The 24,976-nt window shown below is 38.7% G+C and overlaps 1 protein-coding gene across 2 annotated transcripts; it reads right to left on the minus strand.

The window, feature by feature from the left end:
• rapgef5b (Rap guanine nucleotide exchange factor (GEF) 5b) lies at positions 1-23,886 on the minus strand. Of its 2 annotated transcripts, XM_032558243.1 has the most exons (18): positions 23,519-23,886; positions 19,136-19,275; positions 18,439-18,539; positions 12,399-12,477; positions 12,072-12,216; positions 11,901-11,998; positions 9,059-9,089; positions 8,791-8,869; positions 7,462-7,611; positions 6,944-7,041; positions 5,879-6,001; positions 5,605-5,783; positions 5,338-5,428; positions 5,184-5,234; positions 4,847-4,934; positions 4,648-4,712; positions 4,508-4,562; positions 1-3,743 (listed from the first exon to the last, which is right to left on the minus strand). In XM_032558243.1, the coding sequence occupies exons 1-18, from the start codon at positions 23,696-23,698 to the stop codon at positions 3,625-3,627; spliced, it is 1,872 nt and encodes a 623-aa protein (XP_032414134.1). In that variant the 5' UTR covers positions 23,699-23,886; the 3' UTR covers positions 1-3,624. The 2 variants fall into 2 exon arrangements, with proteins under 2 accessions (XP_032414134.1, XP_032414136.1); XM_032558245.1 differs by lacking the exons at positions 18,439-18,539; positions 19,136-19,275; positions 23,519-23,886 and adding an exon at positions 17,506-17,635.
• Between the last annotated feature and the right edge of the window lie 1,090 nt (positions 23,887-24,976).

Raw genomic sequence — 24,976 nt, forward strand, 5'->3', positions numbered from 1 at the left:
GTCAGTGCATGAAAAGGTTTTATTGCATGCACAGTTGACAGAGGTGGTCAGTTCATCATTGGACATGTAGAGCAGCGAACAAAAAGGATTAAACAAAAGCATGGTAAATTTTAAATCTGTAGAACACATGAAGAATTAAATAAATATCAATATGCAGAGTTTGAGCATGTATCCACAATATAAATACTCAACTGTACATAGTTGAATAAAAATGTAGAACTAGATAATAATAAAGCAGATTTATCTCATAATGATCACTGGATTGAAACTTAAAATATGCAAAGCAAAGGTTCTAGAAGTTATCCTGCAAGACACATTATTATGGTTTAAACTTGTATGAGAATGAACATTGCACAGGAAGAAATTTTACAGTTTTAATTCAGAAGTGCTGTCATTTCATTTTTGCTATTGCTTTCTATTTCTGTGTAAATTTCAGTCTATTGCAACTCTGCAGCTTTTGTTTTCTTAGCTAAAGAAAATCTGACTAGTTTTCAATGAATTTCTTTGTTTTTTCTGGTATAACGAAGCTGAGGCCAATTCCTGACTCCTTTGTTTGTCAACAATTCAATTTTTTCCAGAGCAGTAAAGTGCAACTACTGGTATGTTTAACATACTGGTAAAATACAGTATACTTTACATTCTTGAGCTTCCTACACAGCCTGCATTGAGTAAAGCCTTCTCTGATAAACAGAACTTGCCAATAACAAAAGTACTGTAAGGAAAGATGATGCACTGACAAAATATGCAACTGGAATATTAAAATGAAATATTCAACAATCATTGTCATAACATATACAATCTCAATCAGACATCTTTGTGTGTGTTAACTGAACAGTTTTACTCATGTAGCAATATTTCACTACAAGAATAGATTGCTGAGTTTGCAAACACCCCATGTGTGAGGAACTTGCTGTCTGTCCTAATCTTTAGCTAACGCATCAAAAATCTGTAAGTATTAAACTCATTCATTAAGTGCTAAAAGCTTCTAAAACTCATTTAAAACAGATTTAGTGAATAACAATTATCACAGGAACTATTTTATTCTGTTGCATTTAAACTTTATACTGTATTTTCTTTTAAACTTCGATAGAATACAAACACCATATTTGACCTTTGAACTATTAGAGAGCTGCTTTAATAATTAAGTCTACTGATCAACAACTGGAATATAGATTAATTTTAATCTTTACTCAGGAAATTTTATAGTGAGGATTTGGATGATCTTGAAGACATTGAAGAAAATTAAATGTTAGTTGTTCATGTTTTCATCAAGCAAAGAACCTTGAATTGCCTTTTTGCTAAAATGTGCTACGCAAATTAATAATGCATTTCTTCTGGTCACTTTAAAAGTCCTCACTGGACTTTAGATCTGTTCAGAAGAACCCCCTATTCCCTGAAAGTCGTCTCTAAATTTTTACAATATGGGAAGTATATAACTTTTGGTATGGTCAAAAAAAATTTCTAAATGCCTGTACATGTCAAAGTCTCTCACAGGAAAAATCTTGCCAGTTTAAAACTTATGAAGGAAAGAAAAAAATCGTGGTTAGCTATTATTTTATTTTAAACAATTGCTGTCTCTTTTTATTCAACGGAACGATTACATGTTGTAGAAAAATAGTCATGTGAAAACAACCTCAGTCTTGAGTTAATATAACAGAAGTTTTGATGATTTCGCTCTGTCAGTATAAAGGACTGATTTTTAGAAAAAAATATATATACTAGAATCCACTTTTTTTTTTTTAAATCAACCGTTGAAGTTTATTTAGCTCTCGTGTTACCTCAAGAACTTCTCTGATTGGTTGAGCAGTTCCTGGAGATGACTCTTTACCCTTCATGTTGTGGGTAAGTGGAGTCCCAAGACTGTGACCAAATCTTAGAATTAATCAAGGTTTTTCCCCAGCAGAGTCAGGGAGGTCTTGTATACCTTTTCGGAGATTTGGTTTTGTTAACTGCTTTTTCTTGTCATTGTTCACTATGTCAAGAAGAAAACTATGCTTTTATGTGAATGTTCCACTATATTCTGGTTTGTCCTCACAGCACTTTGGAAAGGTGGTCGTTGTAGGGTCTTTTAACAAGTACTGTATTTGTGCCTTGGATTTCTTGTCAGTTAAGCCGAGAGACGATGTTGAAACCACACACTACCAGAGGTCCAGGAAGAACCAAGTAAGGCGCTTCTTGCTGTTCTTGTGCTAACAGGAGATGAATCAAGGCTGGTTTCAAACCTTGGGTCTACCTCCTTGTTTTGTTCCTCCCAAAGATTAAAATAGGTACTACAATCTAAGTTAGGCTTTGAAGCTACTGTCTGTGGGCTTCTGAGACAATGAGCAACTCTGAATATTGATAGATTTTAATCAGCTAAGATAAAAGTTGGACCTTCAGTTCACTTGACCCAAAACAAACCCCCCATTAGTCACAGTTTGTTGATTTAGTGTCAGCTTTTTTCTTCTCTTCTTTGATTGAGATCTCTTGATTTCACTGATTGTGAGCTCCAGATTTTTCTTTTGCAAACCTTTTTGAACTTTTAATTTTAGCGTTGGTTCTAAATAAATGCTAAAGGGAACCTACTATACAAAGTTTTCAGACATTTTTGTTCTAGAAACAGTTCAAACCCTGAAAAAAACAACAAAAAAAACCCAAACATCCAGCCTTAACCAGATAGTTCTGAAAGGAGCTCATAACAGGCAGAACAGAGGAGGTGAAATCTCATTTTCCAATGATTTTGAGAAAGAAATTTAATGACCATGTTATTTTACAGCCCGTAGACCAGGGGTGGGCAATCCTGGTCCCCGAGGGCCGGTGTCCTGCAACTCTTAGATGTGCCCCTGATCAAACACACTTGAATCCAATAGCTGAATTACCTCCTAAGTGCAGTCAAGTACTCCAGAGTCCTGCTAAGGACCTCATTATTTGATTCAGGTGTGTTGAAGTAGAGATACATCTAAAAGTTGCAGGAGACCGGCCCTTGAGGCCTGGAGTTGCCCACCCCTTCCGTAGACCTATTCTAACTCATTTTAATAGCAAACATAATAGGTCTCCTTTAATCCTGAGAAATAAGTAGAAATCTCCTTTTTTATTTTTAGCACTGTATGTAAAGTTTTAATTGATTTTGTTGTGGTATGAAAGATGAATCATGAGCATTAATGCAATTTAAAGTCACTTGAGAGCGGAACAGTATTAATCAACTGGAAGTATTCATTGCAGTGGGCCATTGAAAAAGAACAATTTCCCTTGCTAACTTCTGCCATCTGCAGGTCTTCATAAAAACAGCAGCAGCTTTGGACCCCATAATGATGTCTTGATAAATGGCTGCCACTCAAGGCTTCTGCTGTTGTTGCAGTTCAGCCGCTGGCGCTGCAGCTTTCCTGTTGAGTAATAGTTGAATGAATCAGTCACGTGATGGTGGATCCAAACTGTTTCTGCGGCCTTCCTCACATGCGTCTTTCACTGCTTGTTTAGGTCTCTGGTGACAGCCTCCTGATTGAGTTACTCCATCTTGTGTGTTTGAGTCAGAAACATGCATACCTCCAAGGATTGCTGACCGAGTCCTGGGCACTACGAGCTGAGACAGTGATCAGTTGATCCTTGGCAATTCCACAGAGTGGGAAGAATAGAAAAAACTCCTGTCTACGCACGAGGCTCCAGTCTGTGTGACAGTTCGAACAGAGTCTGCTGATTGTCGATGACATGAAGGTAATCAGTGTAGGCTCGAACCTCTGAGCTGCTCTTCTGGGCAATTCCATTTCCTAGAAGAAGAACATTATTTTACTTCTAAGCTGTGGTAGTATTACTCCACAAGTGTTCAAATGCTTGAAACACTATCCAAAAGTAATTAGAAATTGGAACAGAGTGAATAACTAGAACCAATCTCTTTGGTTTCCTTAGATTTTGGAATGATAAACTGAAGTTGACTGCAGAGTTTGAAAAGTATAGATTCAGTTCAAATGCATCATTGGATTGAGTTAACTACTCTGTAATGTGCCTTGAGGTCTCAAAGGCACACTCCTCTCCATGTTTATAGATGTTTCCCTGCTTTAACACACCTGATTCAGATGTCTGCAATTCGGTAAAAGCCTGTTACTCAGCCATCAATTGAAATCAGCTTTGCTGAAGCAGGAAAACATCTAAAACATGCAAGACGGTGTGACTTGAGGAAACACAGCTTTAGGTCAATGATTCTCAAACATTCTGTCATCACGTCTCATTGAAACTATAAATACCTTGTAGATCCATCAGCCAGAGGTTGGAGTAGGACAGAAATTGGAATCAGATATTTATTTTTTAATCAGCTACGATCGGCAGCTCAAATGCTAAGTCAGATTTTCTTTTTTCTTTTAACATCAAATCTGTTAAAAGAATTGTTTTAACAATGAACCAGTGAATGTCTTGTATATAAAATTCAGCAATAGCTGATGTAGAAAAAAAACTGACAATTTAGATCTCACAGGTCTCATTGTGATTACCAGTTTAAAACATCACATCATGCGTGACAAGTGATCTGAATACTGACCCACGTGGTCTTGCTGACACTCTCGGATGAGTCTCGCCATGTCTGCTATCATGTGCTGGAGGATACAGATAAAGACTTTGATTAAGCATTTTCCATACTGTATGTTTCCTGTCCAGAAGATAAAAGACACCAAAACTTACCAACTTCTCAAAATTGACCAGATTATCATGAAATGTTTTGTTGCCTTCATGGATGAATGTGATGTCTAAAAGGGAAAAGATTTATATTTAGTGAAAAATTTGGGTGTAAAAATGGAATCGTCCAATGATTGTGACAACTCCCCGTTTTACCCCAATGTCAAGTTTTTGGGCTCCTGAAGCAGAAGAGTAAGGAACACACCTTTCAAGAGTAAAGGAAGAAACGGGATCTTGGGGGACTTCATCTTCTTGAAGGAGTCCCTGTATGCCTTGTGGTTCAGTGAGGGATCCTGTGAAGAAATGTTCAAAATCAGCAAAACTCTCCAGGGAAGGATGTGTGTGTCTGTGCAAGCAGACATTATTAGAAGTGAATTCTGGAAGGATTCGAAGCTAATGATCACATAAACCTGACATTCTTTAGCAAAGTAAAACGTGTTTGGTTTTAGCTACTTGTATCCCCTGGTGCAGCATGGATTAACATCAACGCTCTGCTTTCAGCAGTGATAGGTAATATAACAATTATCTATGAGTAGACTCACTGTGACTGTCTCCAGCTCGGAAAACAGCTTCTTAAATTTACCAGGAATTTTCTGCAGGGACAGAAACATTGGTTATTATATTTTTTTCCAGGTAGTTCAACTGCTGCTGCAAATAATGATAAATTAATGTCAGAAGGAAAAGAGGAAATCTAACCTCCCACGTCTGACTGAGGCGGCTTACAGCACCAGCATTCAGGCCCATAATAATGGCAAAGAAACTGTTGAGGTTCCTCTGTGCTTTACAGCTAGAAAAAAATAAAACAGAATTTTAAGGGTTATATTTCAAAAGAATTAAACTAAGTGCAACCTAATGGTTTGCCACAAGAGGGCGTTGAATTCTCAATCAAATCAAGGCAGCTGTTACAGCAAAGTAGTATTAAAAGGCAATCAGTAATTTTTTTTTTGGTGAAAAGTGACTAACTGAGCAGCAATCTTGATGAACTTCTTGATGAGCTGGACCCTTTTGCAGAGCGTCGGGCACAGCAGCACCTCAGTCATGACCCACAGCTGGACTTCATTGCATTGCTGCAGCAGCGTCTCTAATGGCATTGTGTAGCTACTGCAAACATGGCGGTTGAAGGTGAAGTAGATCAGTTCCTGCTGTAAAACAAAAAGAAAAAAAAACTTTAACCAGGCTGAAGTAAGCTATGACAAAAGGTAACTATTTGCGCTTAAAGATGCAAATAGAGGCCAACCTCGTGCATCGAGTTGAAAATCGTCCAGTCAAAGTTGGTGAGTGCAACAGCCACATCCCATGTATTTAAAGTTAGCATGCGAGCCGTCCTCTGTTGCAACTCTGAGTTATCTGTAAATGGGTTCTGTAGAGGAAAAACACATATAAGATGTTTTTTTATTTATTTGCCAAAGTCCGTTTAAAACATTTTTTTCTGGAAGAAACCAACATTCAGGCAGAAACATTTTAACAACCCATTTTAGACACAAGGAGTCAGATTTTACTGAAGGAGGATTTGATGTGAATTTATTATCCATTTGCTAAGATAAGTAGGTTGTAATTATGAAAGCACTTGTTTTCTTGTAGAATTACACAACACAGTAATCAGTCAATAATTTGATTTCTGTAAACTTTCCAAATTGAGATAATGGTTTGGCAATCCTACCCATGATGGAGGTGCTCTGTATTATAGACTGACAAAAATGGATCCCTATTATTTATCATATTAAGAACTAAAATGACCAAATGGAATGTCTTGCAGTTAAATTTTTGTCTTCAGCTGTGGATCTTATTGAGGTTTTCTTAATGGTTGGTTGAGTCAATTTGCAAGTTTTATTTTCCTGGTTCATATATGATTTTGTTTAAAAAATTTGTGGTGTTTTGTTCTACAGTGTTCCTTCTTATTTATATGTCTTCTTTGAAGGCTGTTTTACATTTCACTTTGTCTTTTGTGATCATTTATATTATTCTCTCAAAAGGCTCAGCTTGAATCTATATAAAAAAACTGATTTGAATTTATGTGATTTTAGGCCAGACATCCCAAAGCTCATAGTGCAATGTGACCCACATATAATTATAAAATCCAATAAATTATAAATTATGGTCACTTCGCTTATTATTATTTTTTTATTTAAGGAATGTTTTTAAGCACTTCTGTTCATTAGAATATTGCATCCTATTTTTACTTTGTCTTTTATGTTTCTCTAATTTCAAACAATCTCCTCACTCCTTTTCTTGGACAAAATTCTCTCCCACTAAATCTGCTCCTGAGCCCCATCAAAGTCACAAATTACAATGCCGTTCCTACCAGGACTTCACCGAGGTCCTTCCTGCACACATGAAGCCTCCCCACTGGCCGTAAAGAATTGGAGAAAACTCTGTCCTGAGGCTGCAGGAGGAGTCTACCTGCAAAGAGGAAAACGCATCACAAACAGCAGAATGCCATTAAAAATGAGTCGGGTAACCTGGAAGCATCAGAGATAAGACTCAGTGGCAGCCTCTGCTCCAAGGAAACCAGTTACTTCTGCCACAGAAAACAGATACTGGCCTGCAATGGATTGAACAAGGCAATGCAATTAACTCGTCTTATTATCCGCCATAGATGGGCTGAATAACTGTCATAACTATCATAAAATGCAATCAACGAAAACAAGTTCGTAATCTTTTATTGTACCTGCATGGTCTGCGTTTAAATATTATTCATAATGCAAAACAATTCTAGAAAGCTTCATATTTGCTCTAAGATGTTACTCTTTAGGTGAGATGTGTAGTACCACGAGTCATCTGTGATGGTTGTGTGCTGTAAGAGATCAGAGTGGTGTTTACCTCCAGGATAAGTAATGGCCACAAGTATCAGTTCAGATGCAGGAACATCCATCCTCTCTGCCACTGCCTGCAACAGCTCCTGAGCAACCACCTCAGAGTGGACCTTCGCACTAAGATACGAGTCCATCGTGACGTACACACGGCAGAGAACTGGAAAAGAAGATGTAGCCATTTTTAATAAGTTTGAATATTACTGATTGTTTGTTTTTTTCAGTAACTCAATTCATGAGTTGAGATTAATAACACTGTCCTGTAAACTGTGGGTGTTTGATTTTGCATGGAGCATTGCTGCCATCTGTTGGATTTTTAGGGAACTGCTTGACTTTTATGTTATTTAGTCAATGCGTTTGTTTTGCTAGCAAAAAAAAAAAAAAAAAACAAACGTTTGTTTTGCTAGCAAAAAAAAACAAAAAAACAAACGTTTGTTTTGCTAGCGGTAGAGCAAATGAACAGATGTGTCTGTTATGAACGCCACATTCCAGGTCAAGTTCTTCGAAGCAATGCCTGTAAGTAGCAGCTTATACGTCAACATGAGTGTTTATGTTAACAAAAGAGAAAAGAAGTATCTGTCTACTGAATTTGTTTACTTTAATAAGTTCTGGAAATTTGATTGTTTGCTATGTAATAAGCTAACTAGCAGGCTGCTAAGCTTTTCTTAGGCCGTTAGCGTTGCAGCTCAGTATTAAAATTGTTTATCCTTTTGAGGTAGCATTGTTGTTGTACTTCTAATGTATGTAACTGAATGTAAAACACTTCTGCTGGCTGCTCTGAGCTCATCCTGAGTTGTTTGTGTTTTGGCAGTTTCACTCCATTTTATATGGAAATAAAGGAAGAAATAATTAATCCTGACTCGTGTGAAAGGAGTTTGGCTGAAGGATAGTTTTGGTACAAGACACCATAGTGAGACCATTATACTGACTAATGTTTTCAATCCTTTTATTTATGTTAAATATAATGTTATGCTTAAGAATTGATGAAAATGCATTTAAAATGAGAAAATCACAGGCTAATAACAAGCATTTTCATTTTTATTCCAGAAATGTGGGCTTAATGAAAAGTTTAATACGTACTAATAGGTTATCAAAATGTACTTTTTACGTGATTAAAGAGTACATTGAGTGTTGATAAGCAAATCAACACTCAAATAAAAACTGATCCAAACGTGAAAAACATGGTAAGTCAGGAATTTGCATTTCCAAACATGTCATTCAATTCCTTGGAAAGAACCCTATTGTTTCAAGCTCCCAGCTTAACGTTTCCTTTCATTCATTTTGAAAATAGCGTAATGATGGGAGGAATGTCCAAGAAACGTCACCTTGCAGGACTTACCTTCCTTGTTCTCTCTCTGTGTGACTCTGGATCTGAGCCCATTCTCTTTCAAGCTCAATTGGTGGGAAAGAGCTCTACCCTAAAAAGCAAAATAAGGGAAGACCCATTTATTATAACGCATGTTAAGAATTTTACTTTGAGCAACAAAACAAAAAAATACTGGTTTTTATGGCCTTAACCCCAGATATGTTGTAGGGCAAACACAAAGTTCTGTTTTTTATGACAACTTGTCTCTTTTAAAGACATAAAACAGGAAATTCTCACTTACATTTCTGTGTGGCGAATCATCATCCACAGTGCTACAAAAAAATAAAAACAGAAGAGAAAACGTGAAATGCACCAGCCTTCATAGCCACAAAAAGACTCACCGATCTGCTAATGACAACTAAACCCTATAAAGTCTATAATCAGGGTAAACAGGGTATATATTTATCCACAACATCCTCTACAGCATTCAGTCCATTACTGGCATTCAGTGTCAAGTAGAGATTAAAGTGCTTAGCAGATTTTAGACATTCCAAAGTGATCTCTTCATTTCATCATCCTATTCTCATCGGTTAGTTCTGGTCGGCATGATATATAGCCCTGTGCCTGTGTTCATCGCTCAGCTTTCACGAGTTTTGCATCCCAATAGGCATGCTGGCACAGAACCGGTCCTGAGGGATCCCTCCTCGGGGGCTAGCAGCAGTAGCCCTGTGCTAATGAAAAACCTGATTCCCTTTGTCACATCTAAACAGACCCCGCCTTACAAAAAGAGCAGAGTCACTGTGGATATCTATGACTTCACATGTCACATGAGGATACAGAATGCCAAGCACAAATTGGGTTTTGTTCTCACTGCGAGGTTTCCGAATCATATGACTTGAAGTTCAATTTGCACACAAAGTCCAGATGGAAGCTGATCAGGAGGCAGGTTGAGAGGAAGGGACCTCCGTCTATAAAAAATGACACCTTTTCACACAGCAGCAGATTGCCACAGCAGTGGGATTGGTTGAGCTAGTCCCCATCTGAGACAGGACTGATTGTGAAAAGCCCATAAATACAGGATTATGTCAGTGGGTAACACCCACACACACAGTCTAGCAGTATGATGGGGTAGGAGTTGTGGGTTTCCCTTACAGGATATAAACATAATAAAGGCAGGCTGAGATACCAGCACCAACAGAAAAAGACTGAACTACACGGATGCAGATGTTCCCAGGGGAAAAACTCAGTTTGGTGGCTGAACAAAGGGGAAGAGGGAGATGGGCGGGGCAATAAGTCTGCTTACTCAGGGTTTGTTTAGAAACCAAAATAACAATTTTTGTTCATTTTTGATTCAAGACAAACACTAAAATGATACAACAAAGCATCACTTTAGCATTTTAGTTTTTTATGCCTTTTCAACACATGACCACATACTACATTAGTTAATCAGAATCACATTTTACATTTCCAACTTCTATTAGGACATCTTTAAAGATTTTAACATGTATAAAGTAGGTGAACTAACATGAAATTATACATGAACTATCTAACCTTTATTGACATTTTGATAATATATATTATCATGAATGTGCGCAGTCTTTGACATGAGCTTCTATGATGCAGGATTTTTGGGGGGGGGAATGTAGTACTGGATAAAAGCTAAGTTAATAACTGAAATCAGCTGATTATTATCTGCACTATTTAGTCACCAACCAAGTGGAACATGGCAGAATTCAAAGGCACATCACTCCTAAGAGTAAAATTTTATATGGCAGTGTCATAGATGAATAAATCTGGCATATTTTAATCGGTCACAGACCTGCAGGCTTTTATGTCAGACCCCTGCTAAGAGCAGCGTCTGTTGCTGTTAGTCTGCCATGATTAAAGTTTCTAAGCATTCCTTCAGGCTGACCTTTCCTGTCCAACAGCAAGATGTCTGGCTCTCACACTCAGACTCTGTAGTTGCTTGCTGGAGTTCCACAGTATATCTTCTTTTCTTCAACATTCTCTGTTTGAGGCCTGAGGGACTCTCTTGTCACTGCGCTAAAGAGAATCTTTCTGATGTGATTGGACACTTGCAAACACTAATTTCTTTCTTCTTGAGAAAGAAAATGCTGTACGTGCCTTGAACAGTACTTTCACCTCTCAAAGGTTTTCTTATTTTGTCACATTATAACCACAAACCCCAACATATAAAGGGAGACCAACACCAAGTCATTAACTTACCCATCTACACTAACGGAAATGGCGCAAATCTGCCACCACCATGTTTTATAGGTGGGATTACGAGTTTAGGGTGATTTTCAAAGCCCTGAATATTGATTTGCAAGTGTATCTTGCTTTTAAGTTAGACATACCTTTATTCCTGATCTGTCTGCTGTGTTCCTTGATTCTCATGATGCTGGTTGTTCAAAATGTTCTTTAATAAACCACCGAGGCTTTACAGAACAGTTGGATTTATAATGAGATTCAGTTCCACACAGACTTTACTGTTTATGGATTAGGTATGCTTTGGAAACATTTGTTTACATTGGATTTTAATGTAGGTGTATTCAAGTAAACCTGTAACCTTCCCCTTTACAGCCACATACTATGTTGGTCTGTAACACAAAAGCTCAATATTATACGTTAATGTAAATTTTCTTCAAGTTTGCATGATATAAAGACTTTTGCAAGACACAAATCTGTCATAAATGTCCACTCCACCCCCACCCCCCCAATGCCACACTCTGGAATAACTCAACAATTTGTGTATTTGAGCCATGTCTGTTTTTTGGCAGCGGAGTGGAGAGACGATGTAGGCATTGCATTATTTCTATTGCCTTTTTATAGCTTATACTTTTCTCTTATGTGAGAACCACTTCTAGGCTCTTGTCGCTATTTCTTAAAACCAGAATTCCCTCTCTTTCTTCCATTCCAGATAAAGAGCAAAATGACCTTTAAATCGCCAAGAATAAAACCGCAGAGCACAGAAATTACTTTACAATTTCTGAATGGAGTCATTGATGAAAAGCTAAAAAGGGAGGCCTGGAGAGAAGAACTCTGTCTTTGTGTTCAAAAGTTCCTCTTAGACCACCAGCGTGTCATTCCTACTGGATGTTATACACATGAAAATAAAAAAAAATCCAGATACAGTTACTTACTGTCTGCGTCTTAGCTGGTAGAATTTCTGCAACTCCATCACATCCTTCTCCAGGGCTGGGTGCTCATAAAGATCATCGAACACGTAACGGTACAGACTCTGGAAGCACAGCTGTCTGTCATCATTCTACATCTCATCTCATGTTCCACTCATTTCCACAGATATTTCCTACCTTGAGGAACACTTTCACATGTTCGTCCTCTCTCAGGAACTCCTTGCAGAGAGACATCCAATGCCACACCAGGTGCAGGACTTTCTGTTTCCTCTCCAGAACCTCTTTCAGGTCCTCCTTAATTTTGTGCCGCTTGTTGCAATAGGTGCATACTGGTTAAGGATCAGATTTCCGTACATTCAATGAGACGATTCAATGGTGAGTGGAAGCTGAAGCACTAATGCTTTTCTTTAACACCCATTTTTCTGTTTGTAAATTTAATTTATGTCTGTTATTAGGAATAAATAATTGCAATGCTTCTGCAGAAATACCTCCATGCAAGGATATTGTCCCAGAAGAGCTTGGCATAAATCGCTGGTTGACATGAACACTGGGTATGTGAGTAGAAAGTCATCCAGAAGCATATCTGCAAAGACACATACATATTGATAAAGGTCATGAATGTGTATGTTTCAGTAGCAAATGTTCAGAGAGAATTTCCACTTTGAAAAAAGTATGCTATTACAGGAAAACAGGCTTAAACGCTGCAGGAACACAGCCTCATTAATGCAGCAGTACGCTGAAGGGCAGGAACACTACCGACCCCGACAGCTGCATGATTAATATCTTCTGAACTGCTTATATTGCTAGGCTGCACTTATGATTCATATGGCCTCACTTTTTTTCCATGTTCCACTTTAATACCACAAGGATAGCTCGTTCTTTACTGCCAAAAATCATTTAGAGATTGCTAAGCACAGGACAACATGAAAAAACTTCTCTTTAGAGCTAAATTATTTGCCGTCAGTCTGAAGGAAATAAAAGTAAACAGAAATCTTCAAGCATATTTTACTCTGGCATGTTGAAAGAAGCCTTTACAGACATTATCTTCAGACTCTCATAATAGTTTATGCCATCTGCGTCAATGGAGATAAGCTAACAACATGACGGTGTCAAATGATGTTTCTCAAGCTTGTGTTTTTATTTTTGCACTTGAAAAGAAACAATCCGATATAAATCATATCGGTCATCCTAATCTGCTTTAAGGTGCACATTTTCTGCTCATTCATCTGTATGTGATTCATTCCAAGTCAAGCTAATTGTTCTGCTACTCAGTTTCTGTGTAATTAATGCAAAGTCAATACAGTGAACTGAATCAAACTGTGCTAAACTGAAGTGAACTGAATTAAAGGGAAAATACAGATTTTTAATAATTCAATATTGTCATTCGATGTTAGCGCTGCAATTACAGATCAATTTCTTATGTATTTTGTTAGAAAGATTGCTCTTGTAAATATTTTTATATTGACATATAATTTCTCAACCTGGTACCCATTGTTTTTTGTACAAAAAGTCAAAAATACATCCAGTTATCCATTTAACAACATTTTATTTCATATTGTAGGATCAGTCTTCTGCATGCAGGCCTTAGACCAAGAATTGTAAATCACTTCCTTTAATTTCACTGCAGCTTCCAGAGTCTTTTGTGAGTGTTCCGGTCCAGCAGACTCACCGACATCATTATGTTAATCCGTTCAGAGCAGCTGTGCATACATAACTCCCCGCTTATGAGGGGGTTACTCTCTCACATGCATGCAGCAGTCATAAACAACACAGTGAAACAGCCTTAACAGAAAGTCTGAAAACAACAGCAGGGAACTAGAAACTACCTCACAAGCTGTAGCACTTTTACCCATGTAAAATCCTCTGAATAGCTGGCACATTTAGGACTCTTTCTGGTATATTTACTAGCCTCCTGAAGATCAGTATGTCTTACAGAGACCCATTTGTCTTTAGAAATGAGACAGAGTGTGGTTATAATGGCGTTCCCCCCAGTTTAGGCTCAGGGGTTGTGTTTAGAGGTAAGCTGTGAATTAGGATTTGGGATATACTAGTCGTGATTAGGGAAAATGTCTGGGTTAGGCATAAATCCAGTTACTGAAAGGAATTAAAGTCAATACAAAGTCCTAATATGGATAGAAATACAAGTATTGAATTGAATATACTTTATTAATCCTAGAGGGAAATTCACATTTCAGTAAAACCTGTCCAAAGAACAACATACAAACATAACGTGGGAGACAGGTGCCTGAGACTGCAGCCCAGGGGGCGGGGGCGTCACCTTTCATTAGATGAAATGACAATAAAGGAGGGATAGGTTGAGGAAGAAAAAACTTTGTCCAAGTAGACATAATTTAGGATTGCAAAAAATACCTTTGCACATAAAGCAACATATAGACAACAAAATAATCAGGGGCCAGCGAAGGGTGTGAGTTGTGTGTGTGTGTGGGGGGGCTATAGCCATGAAAAATCTATGTGGGTGTGTGCGTGATAGACAAAACTGCTTCTCTTGGCCCACTGGTGGTTAATTTGTGCTGGAAAGTACTATGATCGTGTGTAAGTTATGCAAAAAAGGAGTGCACCTATCACCGAAACTATTCAAGCCTAAAATACCATCTCAGTCGTAAACAAGCTTCAGCAAGCACAGATATCCCCAACGGAAACGTCAGCTTCCACAGTCACATTTCTGAAGTTCTTCATCCTGAGAAGTTACATGAACGATTAACGGTTCCTGAAAAACATGACCAATGCCGGCGGGTACGGCGGTCCGGGCCCATGTATTCAGGAAACGTTCTGACATGTACACATGCAGACTGTGTACATGTTAAGTGTTAATTTTGTGTATATAGTTAATACTAAAAAAAATTATTTGAAAAGTGTTTCTTCTGCCTGAATTTATTTAGTACATATTTGTAGTATTTTTGTTTTAGTCTTTAAAATGCCAGAATTTGTCTAACTTTATATTTTGTCTGATGATATAATTTCAAAATAATCAGACTACATGATCAGTTGCTCTGTGCTGATCAATGCAAGCTATACAGTGAGCACAGCAATGTGTAGCTTTTTTTATTTATTTATTTAGCGGCAAACAAGAGCCTTTATCTTTGAATATGACAGTCATTCACCTAATGGGATTCCTTTTCGTCCTGTCTCAAAGCACCACGGAGATCCTGTCATTACAGAAACGAATGATCTAGAACATGCTTCTGAGAGCTGGCTGCTCTGTGCAGCGAAGGAATCAATAACTGCATTTCAGATGAAGCCCAGGAAAAGCTGCAACTGTCCTGCATGGTACTTGTGAATGCAAAGGAAGGAAAGGAAAACTCTCTGCCTTTCACTCAGCTGTGGTTCATGTTTGGTTTCCCCTCAAACATGCCTCTGTGCTTTGAGAAAGAAGAAATTCTCTGCATTCTTAATGTTGTGAGCTGAGGATTTGCAAATAGTTGCTACAGTCATTGTGCTGCATGTGCAGGTCTGGACTTCTCAGTAAATCAGAGTTTGATTGAAAATAGAACTAATACCAGTAATTTAACCTAAGGAGTAAAACTTATATAATCATATATATTTATGACATAAGTGTGATAGGTTTTAACTGTTATCTAATTATTATTAGTTATTTAATAATTGCTTACAACTAAGAAAAACTCCAAATGAAGTTTCTATGATTAAGTAAATTATGCAAAAGAACCAATAACAAGAAGGATTTTTAATGCAGAAATGTACGGTGGCCCTGAGGTGCAAAACACTTCAACAAATTGAAAAACACAACACCATTAATAACCAGTAATTTGTAATTGTGCTTCGTTAATGTTGTGTTTTTGTAATTTGTAATTAAACTATGTTAATGTTGAAGTGGTTTGCACCGCAGGGCAACCGCAGAAATGACATATAATGACTGACACAGTCATCAAAGACAACTGACAGTCGTCGACACCCTTCACAATAAAAAGCTTATTGCTAAAGATGACGCGCAAGACGTAACCGGTAAAATCCGGTTTAGGATTTTCAAAATAAAACATCCGGAAGTAGTTCATTATTTCTTGCGCGGCCCGGTACCCGGTGGTTGGGGACCACCGATTTAGAGGGTTCTCTGCTTTATCACTCCTGAACAATCTGGAGTGAAGCGCCCTACCTGGGCGAAATCAGCCATTTTTCACATGAAAATAGCATTTCAGTTGGAAATCAATCTCCCAGAGTGAGTAGAAAGAGTAAAGAAGTACTTTTTTAAACTCTTTTATCTAGGTTTTTTGAGGTCCAGTGTGAAGTTCCAACACTGAGTGACAATTTTGAGAGTCATGTCATCTGCTGATGTTGGTCCACTGTGTTTTATCAAGTCTATATTGAATACATGCATCTTCTAGGACATGTCTCATTTAGCCCACAAGCTCCATAGAGAAGTGGATTTCCTTTGTACACCATGGCTCGGCACTTGTCCACACTGCCAGACTATCAATACCCACTGTGCGTGACTGGTCTTTAACCTTTCCTGACCTAAAACCGATAGATAATCTATGCAGTATTGTTAAAAGGAAGACAAGAAAAAACTGAGCCAGCAATGCAGATGTGCTGAAGTTGTATGCTCTTTAAAATTAACCACTGAAAAATGTCTCCTGATGTGAAATGAGTCTTTACAATATATGAGCATGTTACTGAAATAAATGAATTTTCTAATTGCCCCCACCACCACTCTGTAAGGCTGATGTGATTGGCTGGTGTAAATTGAGAAGGCGGGGTTTAATCAGTATATGGGCGGGCAGCTAGATGTAGCAGGAGAGCTGATGGGATGGCTGCCGTTTTTGAAATCTGCTGTGTTGAACCAGACTTAATAGGCCAGCTTTGTTGCTGTGCAGCCAAGGTTGGCTGACTTATTTTTCCACACCACACTTCTCAGCATAATCATATCCTAATTTACTAATATACACCTCTAAACATATTCAAAATCAAGTCATTTTCCTCCATCTAAAAGAGCAATATCGAACATAGCAACTTGGGGACTGTTCAAAGAAAAATGTTTTTGAGTTTGATGACATCAGAACGCCTTAGTCTACCAGGCTTCTGCAAAGCTCTGTGGATCAGCTTAGAAGTAGCATCAAAGGAACAACAACCTTTGCAAACAGGTACATACAGTCCAGCAGGAGTGAAACTGCTAAACACCTCTGAGTAAAGACTAGCTGCTGTTCATGACTCCTCTGGTCTCTGGCTGCTTGACTTTGGAATTTAATTTTTAATCCATCTGGAGATGTTTGCTTAATGATATCACAGAGCAATGGACCTATGATGAATTTAAGCCATTTATTTATGTAAGGATATGAGCAGTTTTATTTTTTTTTTATTTAACTCCTTCCTCCATCTAAAACTGCATTCTTAGCACTACAGTGACGTCAGTTTTACTCAGTTCTTCTGCTAATCATGATCTGAGCCTCCACTGATGACAGTTTCCTCTTTTAAGAGAAAATAAATCTTATTTTTTCCTCCTTCTTTTTACTTGCTTTCTTTCTCTCTTTGTCTGACTATTGCACTGCTCTCAGTCATCGTCTCTCATTGAGCAAACATCTTCAGCTTCAGCAACAGAGGGTCTCCTCTGCCTTGGCAACAGTGTCACATTATCATGTACCTGCTGGGATGAGAGGAAATGTGTTGATTTGTCGCTGCTGCTGGGCTGGAGTTCATGTGGTGCGGTCCACTGCAGCCACGCTCAAAAGATATGAGGAAGTGTTGCATATTTCTCACTGGTTTAAAGATTTAATCCTGTGCTATTTTTTTTTCCTAACAAAAAAAAAAATGAACTGACAGTAAAAACATAGCTGGTTAAAGGAGTCTGGATAGTAAGATTTCCAAAAACACAAAGTGGGAGAAAAAAAATGCTCTGAAGCCAAAAGAAAAATAAATTCTGTGCTGTGTTCTTTTGGGGGTGGGGGATAAATTAACATCACAGGAGGCATAATTTAGCTGATCAGTTGGTTTCAGTAAGCATTGTGACATATAACTAAGTTTGGAGTTTGAGTTCAACCTTGTGTGCTTCATCAAGAGTCATGATAATAAAGAGCAGAAATACTAAGAGAAAACTTAAATTTGCTCTCATTAGTTCCCTTATGCCTTTTGTGATGTCACCGGAGGTACAGTAGCTTATTTCTAAAAAGATAGGTTTTATCTTAACAATTTGCATCAAAAAGGCAAAGCAAATAGGAAAACTGAATATAATGTGGTGTACCATAGTTGACAAGCTACTCTTCAGTGGGTTTGATCTAGCTTACAGAAAACTCAAGTGAGTAGCTTTAAAAAAAACAGGCTGAACATTTTAACATTTAGGCACTCGTGATCAACCCGATGATACTGCCTGGAGACAAACTGCAGCACCGGCTCATTATGGAGACCAGAAGGGGTAAAGGAAACTTCATTTCATATCATTTTTTTGTCCTTTTTTCAGAAATCAGTAAATTTAACTACTAGTGTTTGCAGCAGTAGATATCAAAATGCTTCTCATACCCTGACATGACAAAGTAAGTTTAAAAGAAGAGAGGCAAAGTGTTAAAGTAAGGATCCTGACCTGACTCCTTCCCCTGCGTTGTTCTTCGGTCATCATCCAGCATCATGTCACCCAGCAGATGCTCCAGGATCTTCTCGGGGGTCCCTGACACCACCGCGTACCTGTCAGACACAACAGAGTCAGCAGAGGAGTCCCTGCCGATGGAGGACAGAGATCTGCTGCTACTCCATTCCTCCTCTCCCTCTGTTCCCTCATCGTCTATGTAACGAAAGTAGGGGACGTCAAAGGTGGGCATCGTCTGCGGCTCTGCTCGACTGGTGCTGGTGCTGATGCTCTCCTCCAAGCCCTCCTCATCCTCCTCGTCCTCCTCCTGCTCAACCAGGGCTGCTTGCGGCAGCAGCAGCCTGCCGTCCTTCTGCAGGTTCAGGGGCTGAGGACGAGATCCCATCCCTGAAGAGTTGCCGTGCCCTCACCCCGGCTGCTCTTACTGCTGCGTGACACCTTCATGCATCCACCCGGGTGCGTTCACACCGAGGGATCCCCCTCAGTATGACTGGGAAGGCTGTCTCACAGCCCCATGCTGCTCATTTATATGTATTTAATGTTGTCATTTATGAGTGGAGAGCTGAGATGTGGGCATGCCTGAGTGAGTGTGTGAGCGACAGAGCCAGAGGAGGAGGCTGATGAGAGAAGGAGAGCTGAGAGAGAGGGAGAGAGAGAAACAGAGAGAGAGGAAGGAGGGAGTGGATAGGCTTACCTCCTGGTCCTTGCCTCTTCCCTCCCTCCTCCCCTCGACCATGCAGCGTGCGTTGGCTGCTCTGATAACACTCGACGGAGAACGAGCACATCGTGGCCCCGCTCCCTCACACACAAGCGGACTGCCTCGTCACTCTGTGGCTGGAGAGAGAAAAAAAAAGAGGAGGGGGCTGAGTGTGTCATAAAGGAGATTCCCTTTTCTCCCTCTCACATAAATCACCTCTGATTTCCATCATAATACACTGTCAAAAGCAGCTCTGAAATAGAAAGAAAACGTCCACATATATCATTATTTGGTCCTTATCGCAGGAGCCCATTCAGGGATTAACATAAATGAGTCACATATTTAAATTACTGATTTATGCACAGAGCCAATTAAATTATGGGGGATATCCAGAGGGGGGAGTCTATTTGAAGCTGTCATTTGGTTATACTGTGCATACAAACAATGGTTTGGACTTGTGCTTAGGGCTTGATCCACACAGTAACTCCCCCAGGTGATGGATTTATCCCCAATAAGGTGCTTTTCAATTCTTTTTCATCATTGCCAACAAACCACAATCTAGGTCCCAACAACTCTGGCATACTAAAAGTAAATGATAACCAAAGCAATCCAGTTGTAGCTTAAAGGTTTGTCTTTTTTAATTTTAGTAGTTTTAGGAATTATGTGGGGGTTTTTTATGTAGAATGCTTTGCAGACAGAAATTAGGGCATAATTGTGGGGTGTGTTTTCTTTACAAACAAAAATGTGAAAAATGTGGCTGGCATTTGTGTTCAGACCTGCTTCATGTGTCATCCAGAAAATGGAAAGAGTGTGGCAGTACAAACCTTCCAAGACATGATCATCCACCTAAACCTTTTGGCTATTTTGCATTAACACACTCATATTTTCCCAACCAGTGTAAAAAAATACAAGATTTTTGTTTTGACTATACAGCATTTATGAAACACTGTAGATGTTTCATCAAAAAAAGTTAAAAACGTACAATTCCCACAACCCTGTCCATTTAAGCACCATTACATATTGCGGCGAAGTAGCGCCCTGACCCCCCGACCTCCTTTTTTATGTTGTATTACTTTTTATTTTGTTTATTTATTTGTTTCTGTGTGGTTCACTGTTCACTGTGTTTGTACAACTTACAAACGCAAATCTTTCCAACTGTACTAAGATCTATATTTTATATAGATGGTCTTTGTATATATACAAAGACCATCCCTTCATGTTTTATTCACATCTTTGAAACATTTCTCTTTTCTTATCAAGAAGGGTTCTCTTGCTAATGACAGGACGTTTCTGTAAACTTGTGATTAAAAGTTAATCATCTTCATGCAAAATGCAGCCATATTATTTTCTAATTCTTTGTCTTCTTTTCAGTCTTTCGCAGCCTCCACTCTGAGAAAGAACTGTTGTGCTTGCAGTAACACAATTCCTGATTGGATCTGGACAGTGCAGGGCTCAGATCAGATATACTGGCCCTAATGAAGATTTCACTATATACACAATCATGCATCAGCTCCTTGCTTATACACCCCCTCCTTCAGTCGTCATCAGTCAATGAATCACCTCTGTTCATGCAATTAGCCAGGGCTGACAGGCTGGAAGTGGCTGCAGTTTGCAGCCCTAATTGTATTTTGTGGAGACAAATACATGGTCCTTCAGTAAAGCAGGATTTCCTGGCACAGTAACACTCAACCAGAGGACACACAGAGACAAAAAGACTGACTGCTGCAAAAACAGCAGGGATGTTCCCATGTGCACAGGATGGAATATTAACTTTAATACATGCTGGCAGCTTCTTGTGTGATTCATGACTTTGAGCGCATCTCATAAAGCTGTTCCAGCTGATCCCGATGTAACCAGCACGCAGGCACAAAGAAAATGCCTCTTGTGTATTTTCGACCATAAAAGGGTGGAGCCGCAGCACTTCTGTTCACAGAATCTGAACCTGATGAAAGGATGATGATTAGCTTCCTGGTTCCAGTGAAATATACTCTGTATTTCCAGGCAGATCCACCAGGTGCTTTGCTTTTAGCCTTAATGCACAGCTTTTCTGACTCAAATCACGACACCAAAGCCAAAGTGTGGATGTCCCTTTCCCCCTCAGAATGAATTATTGATCTGACCACAGCTTCTCTGTCTGTGTGCAGTGGGAGACAGACTCATAACACAAAAGACAAGCAACCAGATCCCCTGAGCCGGTGACTAAAATGCAACACAGGTCGAAAAGATCTTGAGTCAATGTTTCTAAAGAAGTCCTCCTATTAAGTATGATCTCAGGCTTCTGCTCAAAGTCATGTTCCTGAGATGTTTTCTGTCCTCTTTCATGTCTGGCATGTATGGTGTGAGGCCTGCAAAGTGTCAGTACTGTCAGAGTGCAGACGAGTCCAAATTCCCTCAGAAATAACAGCATGAGATGGCAAGAGGGTGAAGAGTAGCTTAGTTTCTCACATAATGAAAACTGGCTCGCAAATTTAGAGTTTATTGTACATTTTACTATATTTACGCAAACAGAGGAGGTGGTATACAGCAAAGCATCAAACTTCACACTTTCAACTCAGACAAGCTCTAAAAAAGTACTTTTTAGCCTTCAGCACCCCTGTCAAATCCATCCATCAATTGTCTTCAGCTTTTCCTGGATCCGGGTTCAGGAGAAAACGGAGCTACCTCTTTTCTGAGAAACTCCTTTTTTTTTTAGAGAGTTCGATCTTCTAATAGATCAAACAAATGTATTGTTGTATATTTGGCCATTCTGTTTCAACATGGAGTAAACTGATTTCTACGCTCCTTGATGTCTGATTTCACATACTTAAATGAATCACACATTATGCTGTACAGTATGTGTTGGGTGAACTCCAGCACCAGTTTGGATCACTTTGCAAACAAAAAACAGGATAATTTCATGTAATACTTTGATTTCTAGATTAGTTGATGTATTAAACTCGTGGTCAATTTTTTGTGATTTTCAATAGCATTTCAAATGTACACCATGCAACTACTGCTGGAGATTTAGCACAGTAAATAGAATGCCGAAGTTCTACGTTGCTGACATTTGATCATACTGTGATTGGTGGCGGCTTAACGCAGGTGGTGAACTTTACTAAATGCTTAACAGATGAGAAGATCTGGCCTTGTTAGGGAGAAAAGGTCACAAATCTGACGCACGGGAACCCACCCAGAGACCACACAATGTACTGCCAGTACAGTCCAGCCAAAGACGTCAACCTTTCCTGCAATTGTCTAAAAGTCCAGCTAACCGATACAGCTGGCAGGAAGGGTGAAGCTAAACCCACCAGAGCTTTGGCCAATCAGAAGGCTCTTGGGCTGATGTAATGTTTTTTTTATTTTTCTAAGCACAGGCGGGTGAGACTGGACAGTGTGTGTGCACTTATGCTTTCAGAAGTAGCAGATGTAAATGGATTGTGCCACAATCACCACCCATGTGTTTGTGGCACTTGAACACAAGGATGGTTTCTGTGTCTAACTTCATAGGAAGTTAGACGAAATGTTCGCACGGCAAATATACTTATTTGACAGCATATATAGTTATACTTAATAAGTTAGAATGACATTAGAATATTCATTTATTTCAGTAACACCATTCCCTATGTGAAACATAGTTTTCTTTACACACAGACTGAAATTTGCAAGCTTTTATTTTTTTTAAATCCTGATAATCCTTCAACATTTTTGATGTTTAACATTTAAGATTTAAATATTACATCAGATTAAGAATTTATTTTTATTTATTTTTTACACAGTAATGTGGGCTCAATGAAAAGTATGCTTAAAACTTGTGCATAGGTTATGGCATTGTTTTCTAAAAGGTACTAAAATATGCACATTCTGACTTACTTAACATGACTGCATGTATCAAGTAACCTCAATAGACTTCACTTTGAGTTAATGTCATAGTCATCAAGAGGAGCACAGAGGATAGTTTTAGTAAATAGTTTTTGTTTTAGATATTGAAAACAGACAATATGCATGTGGTCAAATTTTACTGTACAAGGTTGTTTACAATTATGCAGTAATATTTCTCTGCTTCTGTTGAGTCCATTTCTTCCAACAAAACTTAATATATAGCTTTGAACCCTGCATTTTTTTTCACAAATATCTAGAAATATATCTTATAATATAGTTTTCCTTAAGTTATGTACTTAATTTGTATACATTTAGAAATTTCCCTCACTCAGGGACAATTAATGGAATATTTTGTGATATTCTATTCAAATACAAGTAAATGAAAGCATACAGCATGCCGTCAGAGCTGTACAATATCATATTGACTGCTTGATTAATTATAGATACTACAGAGAAATCAGTTCAGGATGTCAGATAAATGCATGCAGTGAAAATCACAGATTTGGTCTTTGTGTATCTCACCTCAGATGTCTTCTCTGGACCCTTGCTGTGGCTTTGCAGGAACCGGCAGCCATCCTTCGCCAATCTCTGGACCATCTCCAGTCTGGACAGGTCCTCCTTGTCTTGCAGGATGCATTTGCTACCCTGCTGCAGTGCAGGGGACATAGAGAACATGTACTTGAGACCACAGTCCCACGACATTGTCAGCTAATGACCTGCTGGATTTAAAAGAAGTAAAACACCAAACACTGGTTTGTGTGAAAGTAGTCCAAATAAAGAAAAGCTATGTATTTCAGAGCTTTTCTTTAAATCCCAGGTGCTGTGCACCTTGTTCAGATCTTTCTAAAAGACGTCCTCGGTTGGACTCCTTATGTGAGTCATGGGCTGGACTACGAGTGAAAGACACAGCCCCACTCTGTCAGTGTTGCACCTTCACCAAATGGGAGGGGAGTGGGTTTTGGAGAACAGAGGAAACATCTGGTGAGCCAGACAGCCCAGAAAAGGAAGTTTCGAAAACTCCCATGCAGGAGAGAGTCAGGACTGGGCAGGGTAACAGAAGGTCAAATGTTTTAAGGGTGGAGATGTATTAAGTAAGGAATAGGTACAGGAGACAAAAGAACTTTATGATGTAGACACTATCAAATAAGGCCAGAGCTTTGTGCACTGTGGGGCTGAAAAACAATCAAAGTGGATTAAGCAAAGGAGAATATAATTTGTGTTGCTATAGTAATTCTACCTCCTGTTAAAATACTGGCAAAGTTGCCTAGTAAATAAATAACATAAAATAAAATACAATCATAATTGAAGTCACAGTAGTTTTGCTTGTTGCATTTATTTATTGTCAGTTAGATTCTGAGACAGGGACAAAAATGCAGAAAAATCATTAAAGTGTTACAGTGGCTCAGGGGTTAAGATTAATTGTCTTGCAATTGGAAAGTTGTGGATTTGACTCCAGCTTTCTCACATGTCGATGTACCAACAGGCAATTCATTTAACCCCATGTTGATTACCTCTCTGTGTATTGATGGAAATGTTTTTTTCCTTTCTATTTTTTTTTGTCAGTGCAGCTGGGTGAATTTGGTGTAAAAGTAATTGATAGCACCAGAAAAGTGGTAAGTAAGCTCAGTTCATTTAGACATTTACTAAATTCAGTACATTTTTATGCACAATAAAAATAGGGCACACAAATAAATATCTAGTTTTTTGCTAAGAAACATTCACATATTATCTCATCTTTTTTTAAGTTTCATTTCTTTGCAAACGACAAACACTAAACAAAATAAGTAAAAAAAATTTTTTTAAAAACATAAGATGTTATAACACCCTACCCTTAAATGGTTATTTAATCTTTGGCTGAAACAACTCCAGTGAGATGTTTCTTGTCGCCATCTATGCTCTGACATCAGTCTGAGGAAGGTTCATCATGCTCCTTCCTTCGACCTGAGAGAAAAGCACGGTGCCCTTCCTTTAGCTATCTCA

This window comes from Xiphophorus hellerii, chromosome 3 (assembly GCF_003331165.1).
Source record: "Xiphophorus hellerii strain 12219 chromosome 3, Xiphophorus_hellerii-4.1, whole genome shotgun sequence".
Taxonomy (NCBI): domain Eukaryota; kingdom Metazoa; phylum Chordata; class Actinopteri; order Cyprinodontiformes; family Poeciliidae; genus Xiphophorus; species Xiphophorus hellerii.

What these genes read in the sequence shown, in the direction of transcription:
- rapgef5b (XM_032558243.1), bottom strand. Translation starts at nt 23,698, where the DNA reads ATGTCGTGGGACTGTGGTCTCAAGTACATGTTCTCTATGTCCCCTGCA. An exon ending in GGCCATTACTTATCCTGGAG is followed by an intron (nt 7,042 to 7,461) that starts GTAAACACCACT and finishes TCCTCTTTGCAG; the next exon opens with GTAGACTCCTCCTGCAGCCT. An exon ending in AGGACCTCGGTGAAGTCCTG is followed by an intron (nt 6,002 to 6,943) that starts GTAGGAACGGCA and finishes TTTCCTCTACAG; the next exon opens with AACCCATTTACAGATAACTC.